Source organism: Hippopotamus amphibius, chromosome 9, assembly GCF_030028045.1.
Source record: "Hippopotamus amphibius kiboko isolate mHipAmp2 chromosome 9, mHipAmp2.hap2, whole genome shotgun sequence".
Taxonomy (NCBI): domain Eukaryota; kingdom Metazoa; phylum Chordata; class Mammalia; order Artiodactyla; family Hippopotamidae; genus Hippopotamus; species Hippopotamus amphibius.
In genome coordinates this window covers 41,376,879-41,392,927 of record NC_080194.1, presented here as the reverse complement: position 1 = coordinate 41,392,927, position 16,049 = coordinate 41,376,879, and the positions used below count along the sequence as shown (strand labels likewise).

At 40.7% G+C, this 16,049-nt stretch overlaps 2 protein-coding genes across 4 annotated transcripts in view; one reads left to right on the top strand and one right to left on the bottom strand.

Moving 5' to 3' along the window:
• The window catches only part of RRM1 (ribonucleotide reductase catalytic subunit M1), a 42,121-nt gene extending 35,399 nt beyond the window's left edge, over positions 1 to 6,722 (top strand). For 2 of the 3 annotated variants that reach the window (XM_057749932.1, XM_057749933.1), the window contains 5 exons: positions 212 to 288; positions 2,677 to 2,812; positions 3,660 to 3,755; positions 4,887 to 5,075; positions 6,109 to 6,722. In XM_057749932.1, coding sequence (XP_057605915.1) covers positions 212 to 288; positions 2,677 to 2,812; positions 3,660 to 3,755; positions 4,887 to 5,075; positions 6,109 to 6,294 — 684 coding nt within the window. In that variant the 3' untranslated portion in view covers positions 6,295 to 6,722. The remainder of the gene's footprint in view (positions 1 to 211; positions 289 to 2,676; positions 2,813 to 3,659; positions 3,756 to 4,886; positions 5,076 to 6,108) is intronic. The other variant, XM_057749934.1, reaches the window with a different exon arrangement.
• Positions 6,723 to 11,040: 4,318 nt separating this feature from the next.
• On the bottom strand, positions 11,041 to 12,060 carry LOC130860859 (olfactory receptor 52L1-like). Its single transcript, XM_057749404.1, has one exon. The coding sequence runs from the start codon at positions 12,058 to 12,060 to the stop codon at positions 11,041 to 11,043; it is 1,020 nt and encodes a 339-aa protein (XP_057605387.1).
• Positions 12,061 to 16,049: the final 3,989 nt, after the last annotated feature.

The following is a 16,049-nucleotide window of genomic DNA, read 5'->3' as shown; positions in this document are numbered from 1 at the left end:
ATCAGTTTTCTTAGCCTGCTTCTAATCAACATGGCTACATAGAAATTTGTCCAGGAAAATCTCTGGTTCTTGTATTCCTTACACAGCTTTACCAAAAGACAGCATTTGTTGGGATATGGAGGCATGGCAATTAGTCATTTGCTTGGTTTTTGTCATAGTTTTAAATTGTCATAGAATGATTTATCATAAATTTGGGTTGTTTATTCCTTAGATACTGCAGTATGACATGTGGAATGTTACTCCTACAGACCTGTGGGACTGGAAACTTCTCAAGGAGAAGATTGCAAAGTAAGTAGAGATGTAAAGTAGCTTTGAAGTGAGGAAGGTTTGGGTTTTTTATCCTGGCTCTTTTGAACTTAGGTATGTTATTTTAGCTTCTGAAATTCATTTTTTCTCTTTCAAATGGAACTAAAATGACCTATCCTTAGAAATGTTTTCTTAAAAATGCTTCCTAGGACAATGTATTTTATATGTATAGTAAACTGCAAATTGCTTGGCCCAATGAAAGCACTTTAATATCTGGTAGGTATTGTTATTATTAGTTGATCTTGTTTTAGAGGCTTAAATACCAAGAATAGGTAATTCTTTTTCTCATCAGACCTTCAGTTTCCAAGTCTGTTTGATTTTTAAATGTTTTTCACTTTTATTTATTGCTTAACCACATTGGGCACATAAATGTCTTTCATTGAATTGATTGTCATAGTACTTAATTAGGGATTTTGGAAGAGCTTTTGGAGGGTTTAATGTGTTAAACTGTGTGAAAGAAAAATGTAAAAATTGAAAAATGTAGGCCTTTCCAACTAATAGACGTAAGAGATTTGAGTGCAGGCAGAATGTTTTGCTGACTCAATAATGAAACAAGTTGTTTTTGTTTTCTATCATAATGTGTCTGTCATTTCTGGGTTAATGCATATACAAAGTGTTTAATGTTTGCAGAAGGAAGCAGTAGCTTTAAAATGCTCTTTTAAAATATCTGTTTACCTTCAAATTGTTTTATTACTCAAATAATACGTTAGATAATTTAGAAAAACATATGTGGAAAGGGAGTAAAATGAAAATTATCCCAATACCACCTCCCCCCCAAAAAACCTGTTTGTATCTTCTTGTCTGTTATGCTCAGACTTTCTTCTGAGTGTGTATAAATGTGTGTATTTACAGTTTTTACAAAAATGGACCTGTACTCTATTTTTTATTTTGTTTTTTCTCAAAATACTGTACTTTATTTTTTATGTATAACTTTTTAAAATTTCAAAATTGATACATGAATACACATTTATTAATAAAGTTCAAATACAGAAATAAAATAGAAGGTAAAAGCTCTTCTTTTTACCTCTTCTGCCAACCACTTGTCCCACAAAACAAAAAAACCAGCTTATTCCTTTTCTCAGAGATAACCATTGTGAATGGTATATGTTTTTCTAGACATTTTTTTAGTACGTTTGCAGATATGCACACAGTTTTGTTATATAAATGTGATCAAACTGATATTCTGAGACTTTTTATTTAGTGATTTATTTTGGAGATCTTTCTCTTTTAGTACATGCAGATCTACCTAATGTTTTTAGTGATTACAGACAATTCCATAGTTTGGATGTGTCATATACATATGACTTTTCAAAACGTTTTCCTGTTTGTGGACAGAAAACTGCTGTCCACTTTACTGAGAGAGTAAAGACATGGAGATAGTTGGTTTGCTTGATGCCTCACAACTAGAAAGTAACATAGAGAGGTTGAAAGTTCAATTGTAGAGACTCGATTAGGATATGAGCCTCTGTGCTAAGTACTGTATGAATCAAGAGGTTTGGAATGTAGGAAAGACAAGCTCTTTGTGCTTGAGAAGCTTAAAACTAAGTAAGGTAAGACATGTAACACAAATAAAATGTACGTAAAGGTGCAGGTCATAAAAAATATTTGCAATGCAAGTATTTGTATTTGACAGTTGTGTTTAGTATTGTCTGCCTGGTCAGGAAAGATACTTTAGAGTAGGTATCTCTTAGGCTGAGCTTTGAAGGATGTGCTTAGGACAGTTTGAAGATTTCTCAGAGTTCAGATACTAAGTTTTTAAGCACTCTCTTTGGCACTGAATAGAGTGAAAAGATGTTAACATTCTTCTAGGAAATTTAATTAATTAAAGAGGTGATAGAGGAAGTCAGAAATATACTTTAAGCATAATTTTTTCTATTCATTATCCTAGTCAAGATAATGGAGAATTGTGGTAACAGATGTCTGGATCTGACCACTTTCACATCATTGTGTTTTCTCAGAGGGTCTAGCACAGTGATCACATAGGCACTTAGGAAAGAGTAAGGTTTGAATGAGTGTACCCTGATACAGATGGGGACTCTCCAACAGCCATTTGAGTGTTTCCGTGGGCAAGATAGTGTATCAAGTGCTGTGATTCCTAAGTGGCATAAGTCATGGCCTGGTAAGGATTACCAGCAGTAAAAATTGTGCTAATTCTGTTTAGGAATCAGGCATTTAGGAGAGGGGCAAGCTATACCACCCATACTGTGGAGTTGCATCCCTGTAGGGGTTGAATACAGAAGTCAACTTGTGAGTCTAATGCATGCATGGTATTATTCACAGCAGCTGCATTTACTCCAGTGACTTAAAGTAGCTGTCTTCCTGACAGATTGTAGCTTCAGGACCAGCACCTAATAATCTCCTTTTCTTTAGGTATGGTATAAGAAACAGTTTACTCGTTGCCCCGATGCCTACTGCTTCAACTGCTCAGATATTGGGAAATAATGAGTCAATTGAACCTTATACCAGTAACATCTACACTCGCAGAGTCTTGTCAGGAGAATTTCAGGTGAGAAGATCACAACCAGAGCTACAGGAAAAGCTTTTAAAAGCCTGATGTTGGGAGTAAATCCTACTCTATTTAGTATGCCCCTTTATTCTAGTGTGGGGGCAAAGTTTTGATAAAGTGAGTTATCATCATCTCTAGTATTGTTTATGTTATTTCAGCATGTAATAGACATTTAATAAATATCTGTCTAAAGAGTGAAGGATTGAGGGTTGAGTTTGAAAGCAACTTGTTGATATTAGAGTTCACATGGTGTTTAACTATTCTGTAATCATAATGACATATGCTATAGCCTCAGATACTTAACTTGATGATACTCAAGATATGTAGAAGTATCCTGTAAGGTAGTGATTCTCAGCCTTGGTTACAAATTAGAATTTCTGATGGGCAGGACCAGTGTTTTTTTTTTTAAGTTTCCCAGGTAATTCTCATGTGCAGGTTGAGAACCACTAATTTAAAAGATATTTATTTGTGAATTTGCAGGTATTCTGAAATAAATTTCTGTAAGGTTTGGGATGGGTACATTTCTGATTTTCTTAAGTATTTATTGTGTCCTTACTTAAAGAGAAAAAAGAATCATTCTGCATGCCCAGCTTAGGGAGTGTTAGCTCTTTTCACTTTTAAAAATACCATATGTTATGTTTTGAATAACAGCTACCAAGATTTTAGAGGAATATAGCTTTCATGTGGTGGGATAGGTCTCTTAGTTTCATAAAAAATAGAATTTACCAAGCAATCTAATGTTAAATAATTCTTCAGTGATCTTATTTACTTTACGCTCCAAGTCTGTGATCCTGTTTAGGCCCTGTCATTGTTTATTCCTTCACATCTTTTCTCCTTTTCCTTTCAGATTGTAAATCCTCACTTACTGAAAGATCTTACTGAGCGGGGCTTGTGGAATGAAGAGATGAAAAATCAGATTATTGCATGCAATGGCTCTATCCAGGTGCATAATGGAAAAAAAAAAAGCGTGCTCTTCAGGAGCTAAGTTGAACATTGGTTCCTTCTCACTTAATCCAGGCAATGTAGAGAAAGAGTGGCTATTCACTGGGGTCATATCGGCTTATGTAGCTCTGTTCAACTCTGCATCGTTGTGCTGGGGTTAAATACATCTTCACATACTAGGCCTTACCCTCTTGTCTGTGCAGCAGTATAAAGTAGTGATTCCCAGCTTCTCTGCACATTAGAATGCAGTGAAGAGCTTTTAAAATCCTGAAGCTTAGGTTGTACCCTATACCAATTAAATGTCTGGGAATGAGAGCCAGGCGTCAGTGTCTTTTTAAAGACTCCCTAGATAATTCCCAAGTGCTTCAAAGTTTGGGGACCAGTGATATAAAGCCTGAAATTAGAGTCAAACAATTAAAAAGTGTGACGGAGAATTGAAGACTGATAGTCCAAAAGACAGAGCCACAAATAGTGTTTAACAATAAAGTATTTGCAACTGAGAATCAAGAAGCATTTATTTATTTGTAGATAGAGGCCTCTGGCTAAATATTGGTGTGCTCGGCAACACAGATAAAGATTCCTGTAACTTTTCTATATTTGCTCATGGACACTGTAGCATTAGCCAGTCTGTGTTTTGATACAGGCTAACCCTAGACCTAAGAAATAGGAAAGCCATATTTCTGTTCATTCCAAGTGGAGTTTGTGGAGTCCTAGCTTATTTAAAGGTTTTGTCTTATTGCTTCCTTGGGTCATGTCCCTGTGAGTTACAGCTCTGATTGTTTGTATTTTCTGCAAAACTCAAGGGTCATTTATTGTTGCTTAGCTCTGACTTTTTCTTCCTTTATTAAGTGCCTCTAAAGTAGTGAATGTTTTGGCCATTAATCAGTTAAAGATGAATCTTAAATAACTACCACCAGATTGATATTTTATTGGTTAGACAGGGTTTTGTTGGACTTTGTAAGCCAGAAGTGAATAGTCTTGGGAAACTTGATAAGGATCATACTGTATTAAATGGAGTGGGTCAGATCTGGCTGGAAGTAGAACCAAGCCCAGACCCTGGGGCCATCATTCTATTAATCATACTGCTTTCTTCAACCAGAGTACAATAAACATTTGATTTTCCCTTCTTCAGGGTATACCAGAAATTCCTGATGACCTGAAGCAACTTTATAAGACTGTGTGGGAAATCTCTCAGAAAACCGTACTCAAGATGGCAGCCGAGAGAGGCGCTTTCATTGATCAAAGCCAGTCTTTGAACATACACATTGCTGAGCCTAACTATGGCAAACTCACTAGTATGCACTTCTATGGCTGGAAACAGGTTGGTGGAGGAAATCAACCAACTTGAGATATTTTAGAATTGGAAGAGAGTTTTATATTCTACATATTAAATATTGCCACCTGGAAGTTCTTTCACTTTAAATCCAATGTGTTAAAACCAACCCATGGGTTTTATACCAGATTAAGCTCTCACTTTGGATTTTCTTATTTCTTTTAGGATTATTTTATTCTAAGCTTGAAACCTTGGAGTTACCTTCCTTTACACTCCATGCAGTCATTTGCCATGTGGTATTGGTTGTTCCTTTGTACTATTTCTTGAATGTCTTTCTTTCTATTCCACCATCATTATTCTTAACTTCTTAACTGATCTCTTTTCTTCTGGTACCTCTACTCTAGGACATCTTGTGTACTGCTGCCATTCCTAAAGTAAAACTTTACACTTGTCAGCCCACTATTCAAAAACATCCATTGCTTTCCCACTTTATCTACCTGCAGGATAAAAGCCAGTCACTTAGCTAGTCATTGCCAAGACTGTAAGACCTGTGATTCTGTAATGTATTCTTTTTCCTTGTAATATTTTAGGTGTTTATACAGAATTATGAATTTATTTATTTTTGTATTTTTATTTAACAAACTTTTTATTGAACTTATGTTCCAGGACAGGGGATGCTGAGTAGAGGATGATGATTCTTATCCTTGAAGTAGTCATAATCAGTTCTTATACAGAGATACAGTCTGGACCTCTAAATAGTTATAATCTAAGGCAGACATGTTTTCTTAGGTACACTTGGAAGTCATACACATAAAAACACACAAAAAAAGACTAGAGAACAAAAAAATTTGATATTTTCAAAGAGATAAGCTTGTTTTAGGGGTGAAAAGGACAGAGTATACTGTCTGACCATCTCTTCCTCTCTTTAAGCATTTTTGAGAGGGCTTCCTAGAGGAGATATAATTCCCCAAGTTTAGAAAGCAATTTGACCTGGTTTATGGAAATGTATTTTAAACATTGGTTTTGAATGTCTAGTGTTCTCACAGCTTCTTCTGATTAGTTGTATTTACTTCCCTTTTAGGGTTTGAAGACTGGAATGTATTATTTAAGGACAAGACCAGCAGCGAATCCAATCCAGTTCACTCTAAATAAAGAAAAGCTGAAAGATAAGGAAAAGGTATCAAAAGAAGAAGAGAAGGAGAGAAACACAGCAGCCATGGTGTGCTCTTTGGAGAACAGAGATGAATGTCTTATGTGTGGATCCTGAGGAAAGGCTTAGAAGAGACCAGCACTTCTTTACTAGCCAAACTACTTCTTGAGCATAGATAGGTGTAGTAGGCTTGCTTAAAGTGGTAAGGCTTTGCTGGATCTTATTGCAGCAAAAGGATCAATTGATTTAAAGTACTGTTTCTGTGTGTGTGTGAAAGTAATGATTTTTTCAAATTGATATATTCGGAATCAAAGTAGGTGCTTTAGGAATGCAAAAGAAGTCATCTTGCAAATAGGGAGTGATTAAGTAGGGTTTCATCACCCATCTGGCACCTCTTTTCTGATGACTTCAGTTTTGGTAAGGAGACTTTGGTATGTCCATAGAAGCGAAACTGAGTCATAACACATAAGAAGTGCTGACAGGACCTTTATCTGGATAAGGTCCTAATAGGTCATTATGCAATAAAGATAAACATTTCTAAATGATTGTGTGCGACTACTTTTGTCATTTATTTTTATACAAAGGTCAAATTAAAAAAGCATTTTTTGTTCTTTGAGAGTTCAGGGAAGAAATTTTAAGACAAATTACTTAGACACCATAAGAATTCTGATTTTAATATATACCTTTTTCCTCTTTTTAAAAAAAATTGTGGAAAAAAATATTGTGGTAAAATATACATAACATAAATGTTACCATTTTACCCTTTTTAAAAGTATACAATTTAGTGGCATTAAGTACATATACAATATACAACCATCACCACTATTTCCAGAACTGTTTCATCATCGTAAACAAAAAGTCTATATATAAAACAATAATTCCCCATCCCCTTCTCCCATTATTCCCTAGTAACCTCTATTCTACTTTCTGTCTCTGAATTTGCTTATTCTAGGTATCTCAAATAAAAGGGATCATACAATATGTGTCCTTTTCTGTCAGGCTTATTTCACTTAGCATAATGTTTTCAAGGTTTATTTATGTAGCATGCATCCGAATTTCATTCCTTTTTTTAAGGCTGAGTAATATCCCACTGTGTGTGTGTGTGTGTGTGTGTGTGTGTGTGTGTGTGTGTGTATCACGTTTTGTTTATCCATTCATCTGTTAACAGACATTTGGGTTATTCCCATCTTTTGGCTGTTGTGAATAATGCTGCTGTGAACATTGATGCACAAGTATCTGTTTGAATTCCTGCTTTTGATTCTTATGGTATGTACTCAGAGTTATTGGAATATATGGTAATCTTGTGTTAACTTTTTGAGGAACTGCTGAACTGTTTTCTACAGTAGCTGCACCATTTTACATTTCTACCAACAGTACACGAGAGTTCCAGTTATTCTACATCTTTGCCAATACTTGTTAATTTTTTGTATTTTTCATAATAACCATCCTAATGGCTTTTGACAGTTTGATTTTAATGTGTCTTGGTGTGGGTCTCTGAATTCATCCTGATTGGGGTTTCTTGAGCAGCTTGGATTGATAGATTCACATCTTTTATTAAATTTGGGAAGTTTTCAGCCTTTATTTCTTCAGATGATCTTTTTTGCCCCTTTCCCTCTTTTCCTTCTGGAGCTCCCATGTTGCATCTAGTGGTCCACTTATCAGTGTCCCAGCAGGTCCCTTAGGCTTCGTTCACTTTTCTTCATCCTGTTTCTGCTCCTTAGATTCAGTAGTTTCAGTTGTCTTATCTTCAGGTTCATTTATTCTTCCTTCTTGTTCAGCTTTGCTGTTGAGCCTCTCTAGTGAACTTTTCGTTTCCGTTATTGCTTTTTCTAGCCCTAGAATTTCTTTTTGGTTGCTTTTAATTATTTCTACATCTTTGTTGATAGTCTGATTTTGTTAATACATTGTTTTCCTGATATCCTTGTTTTCCTTTAGCTCTTCAGTCATATTTAAGACAATTGTTTTAACGTTTGTCTAGAAAGTTTGATGGCTGGGCTTCCTCAGGGGTGGTTTCTGTCAGTATATCTTGTTCCTTTGAATGATTTGTGTTTTCCTGTTTCTTTATAATGCCTGTGATTTTTTTGTTGTTGAAATATTCTGAGACTTTTCCAAACTTTTTGCAGTGAAATCTGTCCTTCAGAGTATGTTCAGTTACTGTTTTGACAGCTTTCCTCGGTCTTTGCAGATTGGCTCTGTGCTAGGACACTCTCATACTTGGCTAGACTTGCTCTGAGCCTAGGCAATGTGATGGTTAATTTTATGTGTCAGCTGGCTCAGCCATGGTATCCAGATATTTGATCAAACACTAGATAGAGCTATGAAGGTATTTTTTTTTACCATTTAAATTTGTAGAGTCTGAGTAAATGAGATTATCCTCCATAATGTGGGTGACTTCATCCAATCAGTTGAAGTCCTTAAGAGGAAAAAGGCTGAGGTCCCCTGAGAGAGGACTTCTGCCTCCAGGCTGCCATTGGACTTGAGCTGTAATATCAGCTGTTCTCTGGGTCTCCATCCTGGAGGCCTACTCTGCCAGTTTTGAATTTGCCAGTTCCACAATTGTGTGAGCCTATTACTTTATATATGTAGACAGAGATGGGGCGGGAGGAGAGAGAGTTGTATATGGTTGACCCTTGGACAACATGAGTTTGAACTGCACAGGTTCACTTACACATGGATTTTTTCAATAAATACTACAGTACTACACAATCTGTGGTTGGTTGAATCTGTGGATGTAGAACTGCAAATAGAGAGACTCTATGGGACTTGAGCATCTGTGGATTTTCGTATCCTTAGTGTGTGCTGGAATCAGTCCCTGCATTGTTCAAGGGTCAACGGAATATATAGATAAGAGAGAGAGAGTGTGTGTGTGTGTGTGTACACACCTTATTGGTTCTGTTTCTCTGGAGAACGAGAACCCTGACTAATAGAGGTTTTGGTACTGAAAATGGTTCTAGAAGAATGGAATCCTAATGATGAATTTTTGAGTTGGCTCTCTAATTTGATGAGATGTAAGCATGCCATTTCAATAGTAAAGAGAGCTCTGATAGTCCATGGGATGATGTGGCCATAGGGACACGCAGAAGACCATCACTGGATGTTCCTAATCAAGTACAAGAGGCAAGGGTCTGGGTGACCATGCGTGTGTTCTGCCTCAGGGGTATATCAGCTCTCCAGCCCAGTGTCATAACTTAGTTCATCTTGATCAGTTTTCCCTTCCACAGCACATCACATTGCTCCATTACATTGAGGTGCACACTGGACCTAGTGAGCGAGAAGTAGCAGCTGCTGTAGACTTACTGGGAAGACATTTGTGTGTCAGAGAGGAAGAAGTAAATCTGATAAAAATTCAGGGACATTATACCCTAGAAATTTCTAGGGGTCCAACGGTATGAGGCATGAGATATTCCTTCTATGATGAGGGATAAATTGTTCTGTCTGGCTCCTCTTACAACCAAAAGAGAGGCATAAGGCCTAGTGGGCCTCTTTGGATTTTGGAGGTGACATGGCAACACATTCCTCATTTGGGTGTGCTACTCCAGTCCATTTACCATGTGACCCTAAAAGCTGCTAGTTTTGAGTGGGGCCCAGAACAAAGAAGGCTCTGCAACAGGTCTAGCCTGCCATGCAGGCTGCTCAAGTATCAGTGGCAGATAGGGATGCTGTTTGAAGCCTTTGGCAGGCCCTTAGGGTTTTGGAGCAAAGCCCTGCCATCCTCTTGATAAATACCTTGTGAGACAGCTTTTGCCTGCAACTGGGCCTTAGAGGCTGCTTAACCAAAGACCATGTTACCATGCAACCTGAGCTGCCTGTTAAACTGGTGTTGTCTGACCCACTAAGCCTAAAGTTGGGCATGCACAGTAGCATTCCATCATTAGATGGGAGTGGTATATACAAGATTGGGCTCAAGTGGGTCCTGAAAGCACAAGTAATCTGAAGAAATGGCCCACATGCCCATGGTTTTCACTCCTGCTATATCTTCTCTTTCCCAGCCTGCATGCATGGCTTCATGGGACGTTCCCTGTGATCAAGTCACAGAAGGAAAAACGGGTGATTTACAGATGGTTCTGCACAGTATGCAGACACCACAGCCTCTTTCTTGGACATCGCTGAAGAACACTCCATTCTATGGAGGTCTTTTCAGTAGGGGTGACTAAGATAGATCACACTGGCTACCATGGAAGAGTGGCCTGACTTATGGGTTTGGGATTGGGTCAAGTGCAGATAAGGGCCTAGTCTGGTCTTTTGATGAGATTGGGTCCCAGGAGAAGACCTGGCTTGGGTGTCTGTCAGACTGGCAGGCCCCCTGGCTGGACTTGACGTGTTTGGGCTAGACTGGACACCTGGGGTAGGCCTGACCTGTGTGCCTCATCTGTGTCTGGAACTGATTGGACTCTAGAACCCAACCTATGTGCTTGCATTAGACTAACCTGTATATCCGGTCAGACTGGGCTTCATGTCAAGTCTTATGCCGTATTTGGGAGAGACTGGGCACAAGGGAAGAGCCTGGCCTGTTTATTTATTTTAGACTGGGTGTTCAGGGCAAGTCCTGGTCTGTGTGACTTGCTCTAGACAACTTCCAGTGGAGCTCCATATATCCAGATATTAACTGGGGGCTTTCTCAGGAGTCAGGGAGAAGAAGACAGAGAAACTAAACTAACAAGCATAGATAGGGAAAAGCAATTTTATTATTGGAGTGAAAACAGAGCATTCTAAGAATTCAAAAAGGAATAGTTTACCAACAATGAACCTGCTGTTGAACCTGTTCCATAATCTCAGGAAATTCCAGCCTGTCCCTCAGTGCTGCCTGCTTATCTCTTGTTCCCAGAGGTCACAGCCCCAATTCCCCAAGCTGATGAAGTTCTCTCAGCCTGGCAGTTTCCCCTTCACTCTCATATTCTGCAGCCTCTTTGGCTTCTCCCTAACCTCCTGGGATAATTCCTTTCCACAGAGCATCTTTTCTACATGTTGCCGGATCTCTCTGGTCCTCACTCCATAAATGACAGGATTCAAGGCTCCTGGGAGCAGCAAATAGATGGCGCTGAGCAGGTTCTGGACATCCTGAGACACGGTCTTGGCTACTCGGAAAACAATGGAAGTGGAGAGGCCAGAGAGGTAGATGGTGAGGATGACCAGTAAGTGGGAGCCACATGTGTGCAAGGCCTTGGCTCTGGCACCTCCGGAAGATATCCGGAAGGCAGCATAGATGATGCGGGTGTAGGAGGTCCCCAGCAGGGCTAGATCAAAGGTCACAGTGACCAACCGCATGGCCAGCCCCAACTGGTTGTTGAAGGTCAAGTCTCCACAAGCTATACTCAGCAGTGCAATGTACTCACAGGTGAAGTGTCGGATCACTGCTGTCTGGCAGAATCGAGCTCGTGCAGTTAGCATCACCAAAGGCACTGCCACTCCCAGACTCCGTGTCAGGGCAAAAAAGGCCAGCACGCCCAGCAGACGGGAGGTCATCAGGTCACTGTAGTGGAGTGGGTGGCAGATGGCCATGTAGCGGTCTAGGGCCATGACCAGCAGGAGGTTGTAGTCCAGAAGGAGAGTGAAGTAGATAAAGAACATCTGGGCCAGGCAGCCATGCAGTGGTATGGGGTTAGCATAATGCACAAAGCCCTCCAGCATTTTGGGCATCACTGCTGTAGCAGCACAAATGTTGACAGCCAGGAGCAGGGCGATGAGCACGTACATGGGCTGGTGCAGGCTCCGCTGGACCGCCACCGTGTGGATGACAAGGGCATTGGCAGAGACGATGGTCACGTAGAGGAAAGTAAGAGGCAGGACCAGGAGGGGCCTCCACTCTCGCAATCCAGGGAAGCCCACCAGGAAGAAGTTGGTGTAGGAGATGTTGAAGGTGCTGGTATTTCCATCCTCACGCATTGGCTTTGGCCCTGGGCTGGCCCCAGGAGTGGGGATCAGAGACTGTTGGAACAAAATGGTCAGTGGAAGAAAGCCTATTTCTATTTTAGGGCCTGAGGGGTTTGAGATGAAGATCCACCTCTTCATGTATGTTTGTCTACTCTTTAGGGGCACAGACAGATACTACGCCAGGTGTAATGGGAGCTACAAAGATGAACAAGACATTCCTTGTCCTCAGGGAGCTCTTGGCTTCTGTGTGTGAAATGTAAACTTACAAGATGCTGTTTATCTGTGATGTTCCAGGTATTTGATCACCGGATAAAAAGATTAGGAGGAAAGTAGGTGTGGTATAGGAGAGAAAAAAAGAGTGATGGGTCAGAGGCAATACAAGGGATGAAGAAGATCCTTTGATTAGGAGGAAAAAAAAGTATATGAAGAATCTTTGGTCCAAGAAGCCTGGGAAGGACCAAGTGGGGCTTATTGGGAGTGAGGAACCAGTCAGGAATGATGGCCTCACTTTTGTGCCTGGGGTAGATTCTGTGGCAAGGACAGAGGAAAGTTGCTGAGGAGGCCCTCTGGTCTTCTTGGACACAAACAACAGGCCACAGAGGCCTTCCTAAGACCCTCTAGACTGGATATGGGGCCTCCTGCCTGGCCTTGTCCTCAGTGTCATGGACGGTGCTTGCTTTCCTTTCAGAATGTGAGTTCCAGGAGAGCAGGGGCAACAGCATACTTCTGTTGTGTTCTCTGAAGTTCCAAGCACAGAGCCACCATAAGCACACAGGAGGTGCTCAAGCATTGCTTGTCGGGTAGGTGAATGAGGAATAGGGAGAAGATGGTAAGAAGCTAAACAGTTAACTGGGCTCTGAGAGCAGTAACTGCAAAGCTTTGGCCAGGTTTTTGTATAATTAAGAGAGCAGATATTAAAAGATGTGTGATTCAGTACTGGGCCCACATCTTACCCAGATTCTTAGGCAGCACCATTTGGTGGTGGTAGGTGTGACAATTAGCGGAATTAACACTAATACGCATAAAAATAGCTGACACCTATTGGACATTTAGCATATGTCAGGCAGTGTTCTAAATGCGCTCATGTATTAACTTTTTTTAATCTTAATTTTACTGAGGAAGAAAGTGAGGCACAGAGAGATTGTCTTGTTCAAGGTCATACAGCTGGTGAATGGCAGAGCTGGATTTGAACGCAGACAGACTCCAGAGTGCATGCTCTAAACAACTTCAGGATGACCAACTTGTCCCAGTTTGCCTGAGACTTTTGCGGTGTTAGAACATCTGGTGTCCCAGGAAATGTTTCAGGCAAACTAGGCAGTTGATCATTTTACTATTACTGCTGATTCCATTGAAGATTAGAGAAGCCTTATAAATTGTGGAGCAGCTAGGAAGAAATATTCTTCCTTCTTATCAGTTCAATGTACTGTCTCTGAGAATCAATGTTTGTATTGGTGTTACTATAGCCACCCTCTGAATACTCAGAAGAGTAAAGAGGAACATCTTTAAGTTCACAGGGAGACTTCAAAAGGAAGTGGATTTGGAATTCCAAAGCCTACCCTGGAATGTGTTTCTGGAACTCTTATGGCATTATTTTAGACAGACTAACTCAGATTTTGGGAAATGTACTTTCATTGTGTTTGGGCAAGGTCCAGACAACCCTGGTGGGAAGGTGGTAAAAATCCTTACAGGGGAGGTCTGTTGAAGACTTTCCAGGGGGCTGGAATTGAGAAGCTTAGAGTGAGTGAGGTGAGAGGTGATCTGTGATAGAATAAAGGGGTGAGGAGGAAAATGCAACCTGGAGGAGCAGTGGCCAAGAAGACTTTGAGGGACCCCTGTTCCTCCTTCCCAAATACCACCGGGTGGTCATCCTTAAGGGGGAGAAAAAGCTGGCCTGGGCTGCCTATGAACCTCTTAACTTGGACAAGCTTCGTCTGTCTCATCACGTGAGATGTAATTTGCTCTCTTAGGATTACTTAGGTAAATTCCTAAAGGAGCTTCTTTGACACTGGACCCCAAAGCAGTCAGTGAAGGAAATATAGAATAATAACCTCAGGATTTTCCTGGTGGTCCAGTGGGTAAGACTCCACGCTCCCAACGCAGGGGGCCCGAGTTTGATCCCTGGTCAGGGAACTAGATCCCATATGCCGCAACTAAGAGTTCTCATGCCACAACTGAGAAGTCCGCATGCTGCAACAAAGACCCAGCACAGCCAAAATAAATAAATAGATATTAAAAAAAAAAAAAAAGAATAACAACCTCCTCAAGGAGGGGCAGAAGGGATGAAAGACTGTAAAAGATGAGATCAGTTTACTGGCTAATGAAGAGCTCAGGAGAGATGAAGAAATGTTTCTAGAGACAGATCAATCAGACTTAAGAACCAACTGGAAGTGAAGAGAGACAGAGGAATCAACAATAATTTCAAGGTTTGTTTGTTTTTTTTTTTGTTTGGTTTGGTTTTGTTTTCCAGCTATGATGACTGTATTGGAGCTGCTAAAATCTGAGCAAGGAGGAATAGGGTTGGGTTGCTGGGCGGTGCAATTAATAAACATTTGGATATTGTACAACCTCACAAATGAAGAGATGTCCAGTCAACTACTGGAAATAAGGGTGGAGCGCTCAGATGAAGGATTAAGGCTGGAGATGAGAGTTATCATTTTATCAAGGGCATGAGACAAAATCCTGAGGGGCAGACAGAATAACAGGTGTCAGTCAAGGAGACAGAAAAAAAGGGAAGAGGGATGGAGTGAGAACCAGGAGCAAATGGGATTCTGGAAACCAGAGAAGGAGAGGTTCTGCTGCTCTACAGACTACTAGAGGCAAAAGACCAACACAGCTAAATCACCCTGCAAGGCTTACTGTTCTGAGTAGCAGAGGAGGGGGACACACAGGAGGGCTGAGATGAAGAGGCCAGACGTCATGTGCTCTCCGCAGAAAGAGGCACAGCTCCTCCACCGTAAAAGTCAACACCACAGACAAGGGCTCCTTTACCCTCCTGTCCTCTCAAACTGGCTTCTGGGCTCCTCTTTCTCTCCTCCTTCTGTTCTCAGTGAAAGAGATGTCTCTGCTCTCTTTTGTCCTCAGGATATCTTCCACTTCTCCCCTCTCACCCTCAGCATATGGAGTTCAAGTCTGTCACTGGTGAAAACAAACTCATCCTTAATGTCATTCAGTCCTCAAGCTTCCAGCGTTTCTCCTCACCATTAAAGCCAAGGCCCTGGACACGTCTTTATCATGCAGTCATCGCTGCCTTCCCGATCTAGCTCCCTTGCTAGACCGAAAGTGTTGCTGGTGGGGAGAGGTGTCTCATTCATCTCTGTCCCAGTGCCGGGCCTGGAGCCCACTGCAGAGTATGTGCTAAGTGTTGTGTTGAAGGAACACATGAAAGCAAAATGGGTTTTAATAAACATTCTCATTTGCAACTAACTTAGAGTAGCTCTTTGAAGTTGAATGAATGAATGAGTGAATGAAAAACTAACTCCATCAAGGCTCAGAGATTCCAAGTGATGTGTTTAGTCTCACCCAGCAAGAAGAGCCAGGCCCCAAATCTAGGTCTTCTTGGACTCTTCTGTCTACACCACAGTTTTTTCCCTCATACCCCACACACAAGGCAGCATCAGAGAGGCTCCAGTCTTAGTCTCAGCAACAATACTACGAGTTAGCGTTTATTGAGTACTTTCTATATGCTAGGCATGGTTCCAAAGGTTTTTCCCATATACTATCTCATATTGACAGCAATCCTAAGAGACAAATACTATTTATTAACCCAGTTTATGGATGAAAATACTGAGGCTTAAAGAAGATAATTTTCTTAAAGTGTCATAGGTGTTAAATGATAGCTGGGATGTGAACGTAGGTTTGTCAATGGTAAAGGTGGAGTTCAATTCCAATCTCAGGTTTACCCGCCCCAAATCCCCCATAAATCTCTTGTCTTCTCACCCCCAAGCTCACCGCGGCAGCCTGAAGAGGACTCCCGTTGGGTCGTAGGCTTCTGTGGCTTTGGT

Bases quoted from the DNA above. Each gene is read 5' to 3' on its own strand.
- LOC130860859 (XM_057749404.1), bottom strand. From the start codon at position 12,060: ATGCGTGAGGATGGAAATACCAGCACCTTCAACATCTCCTACACCAAC.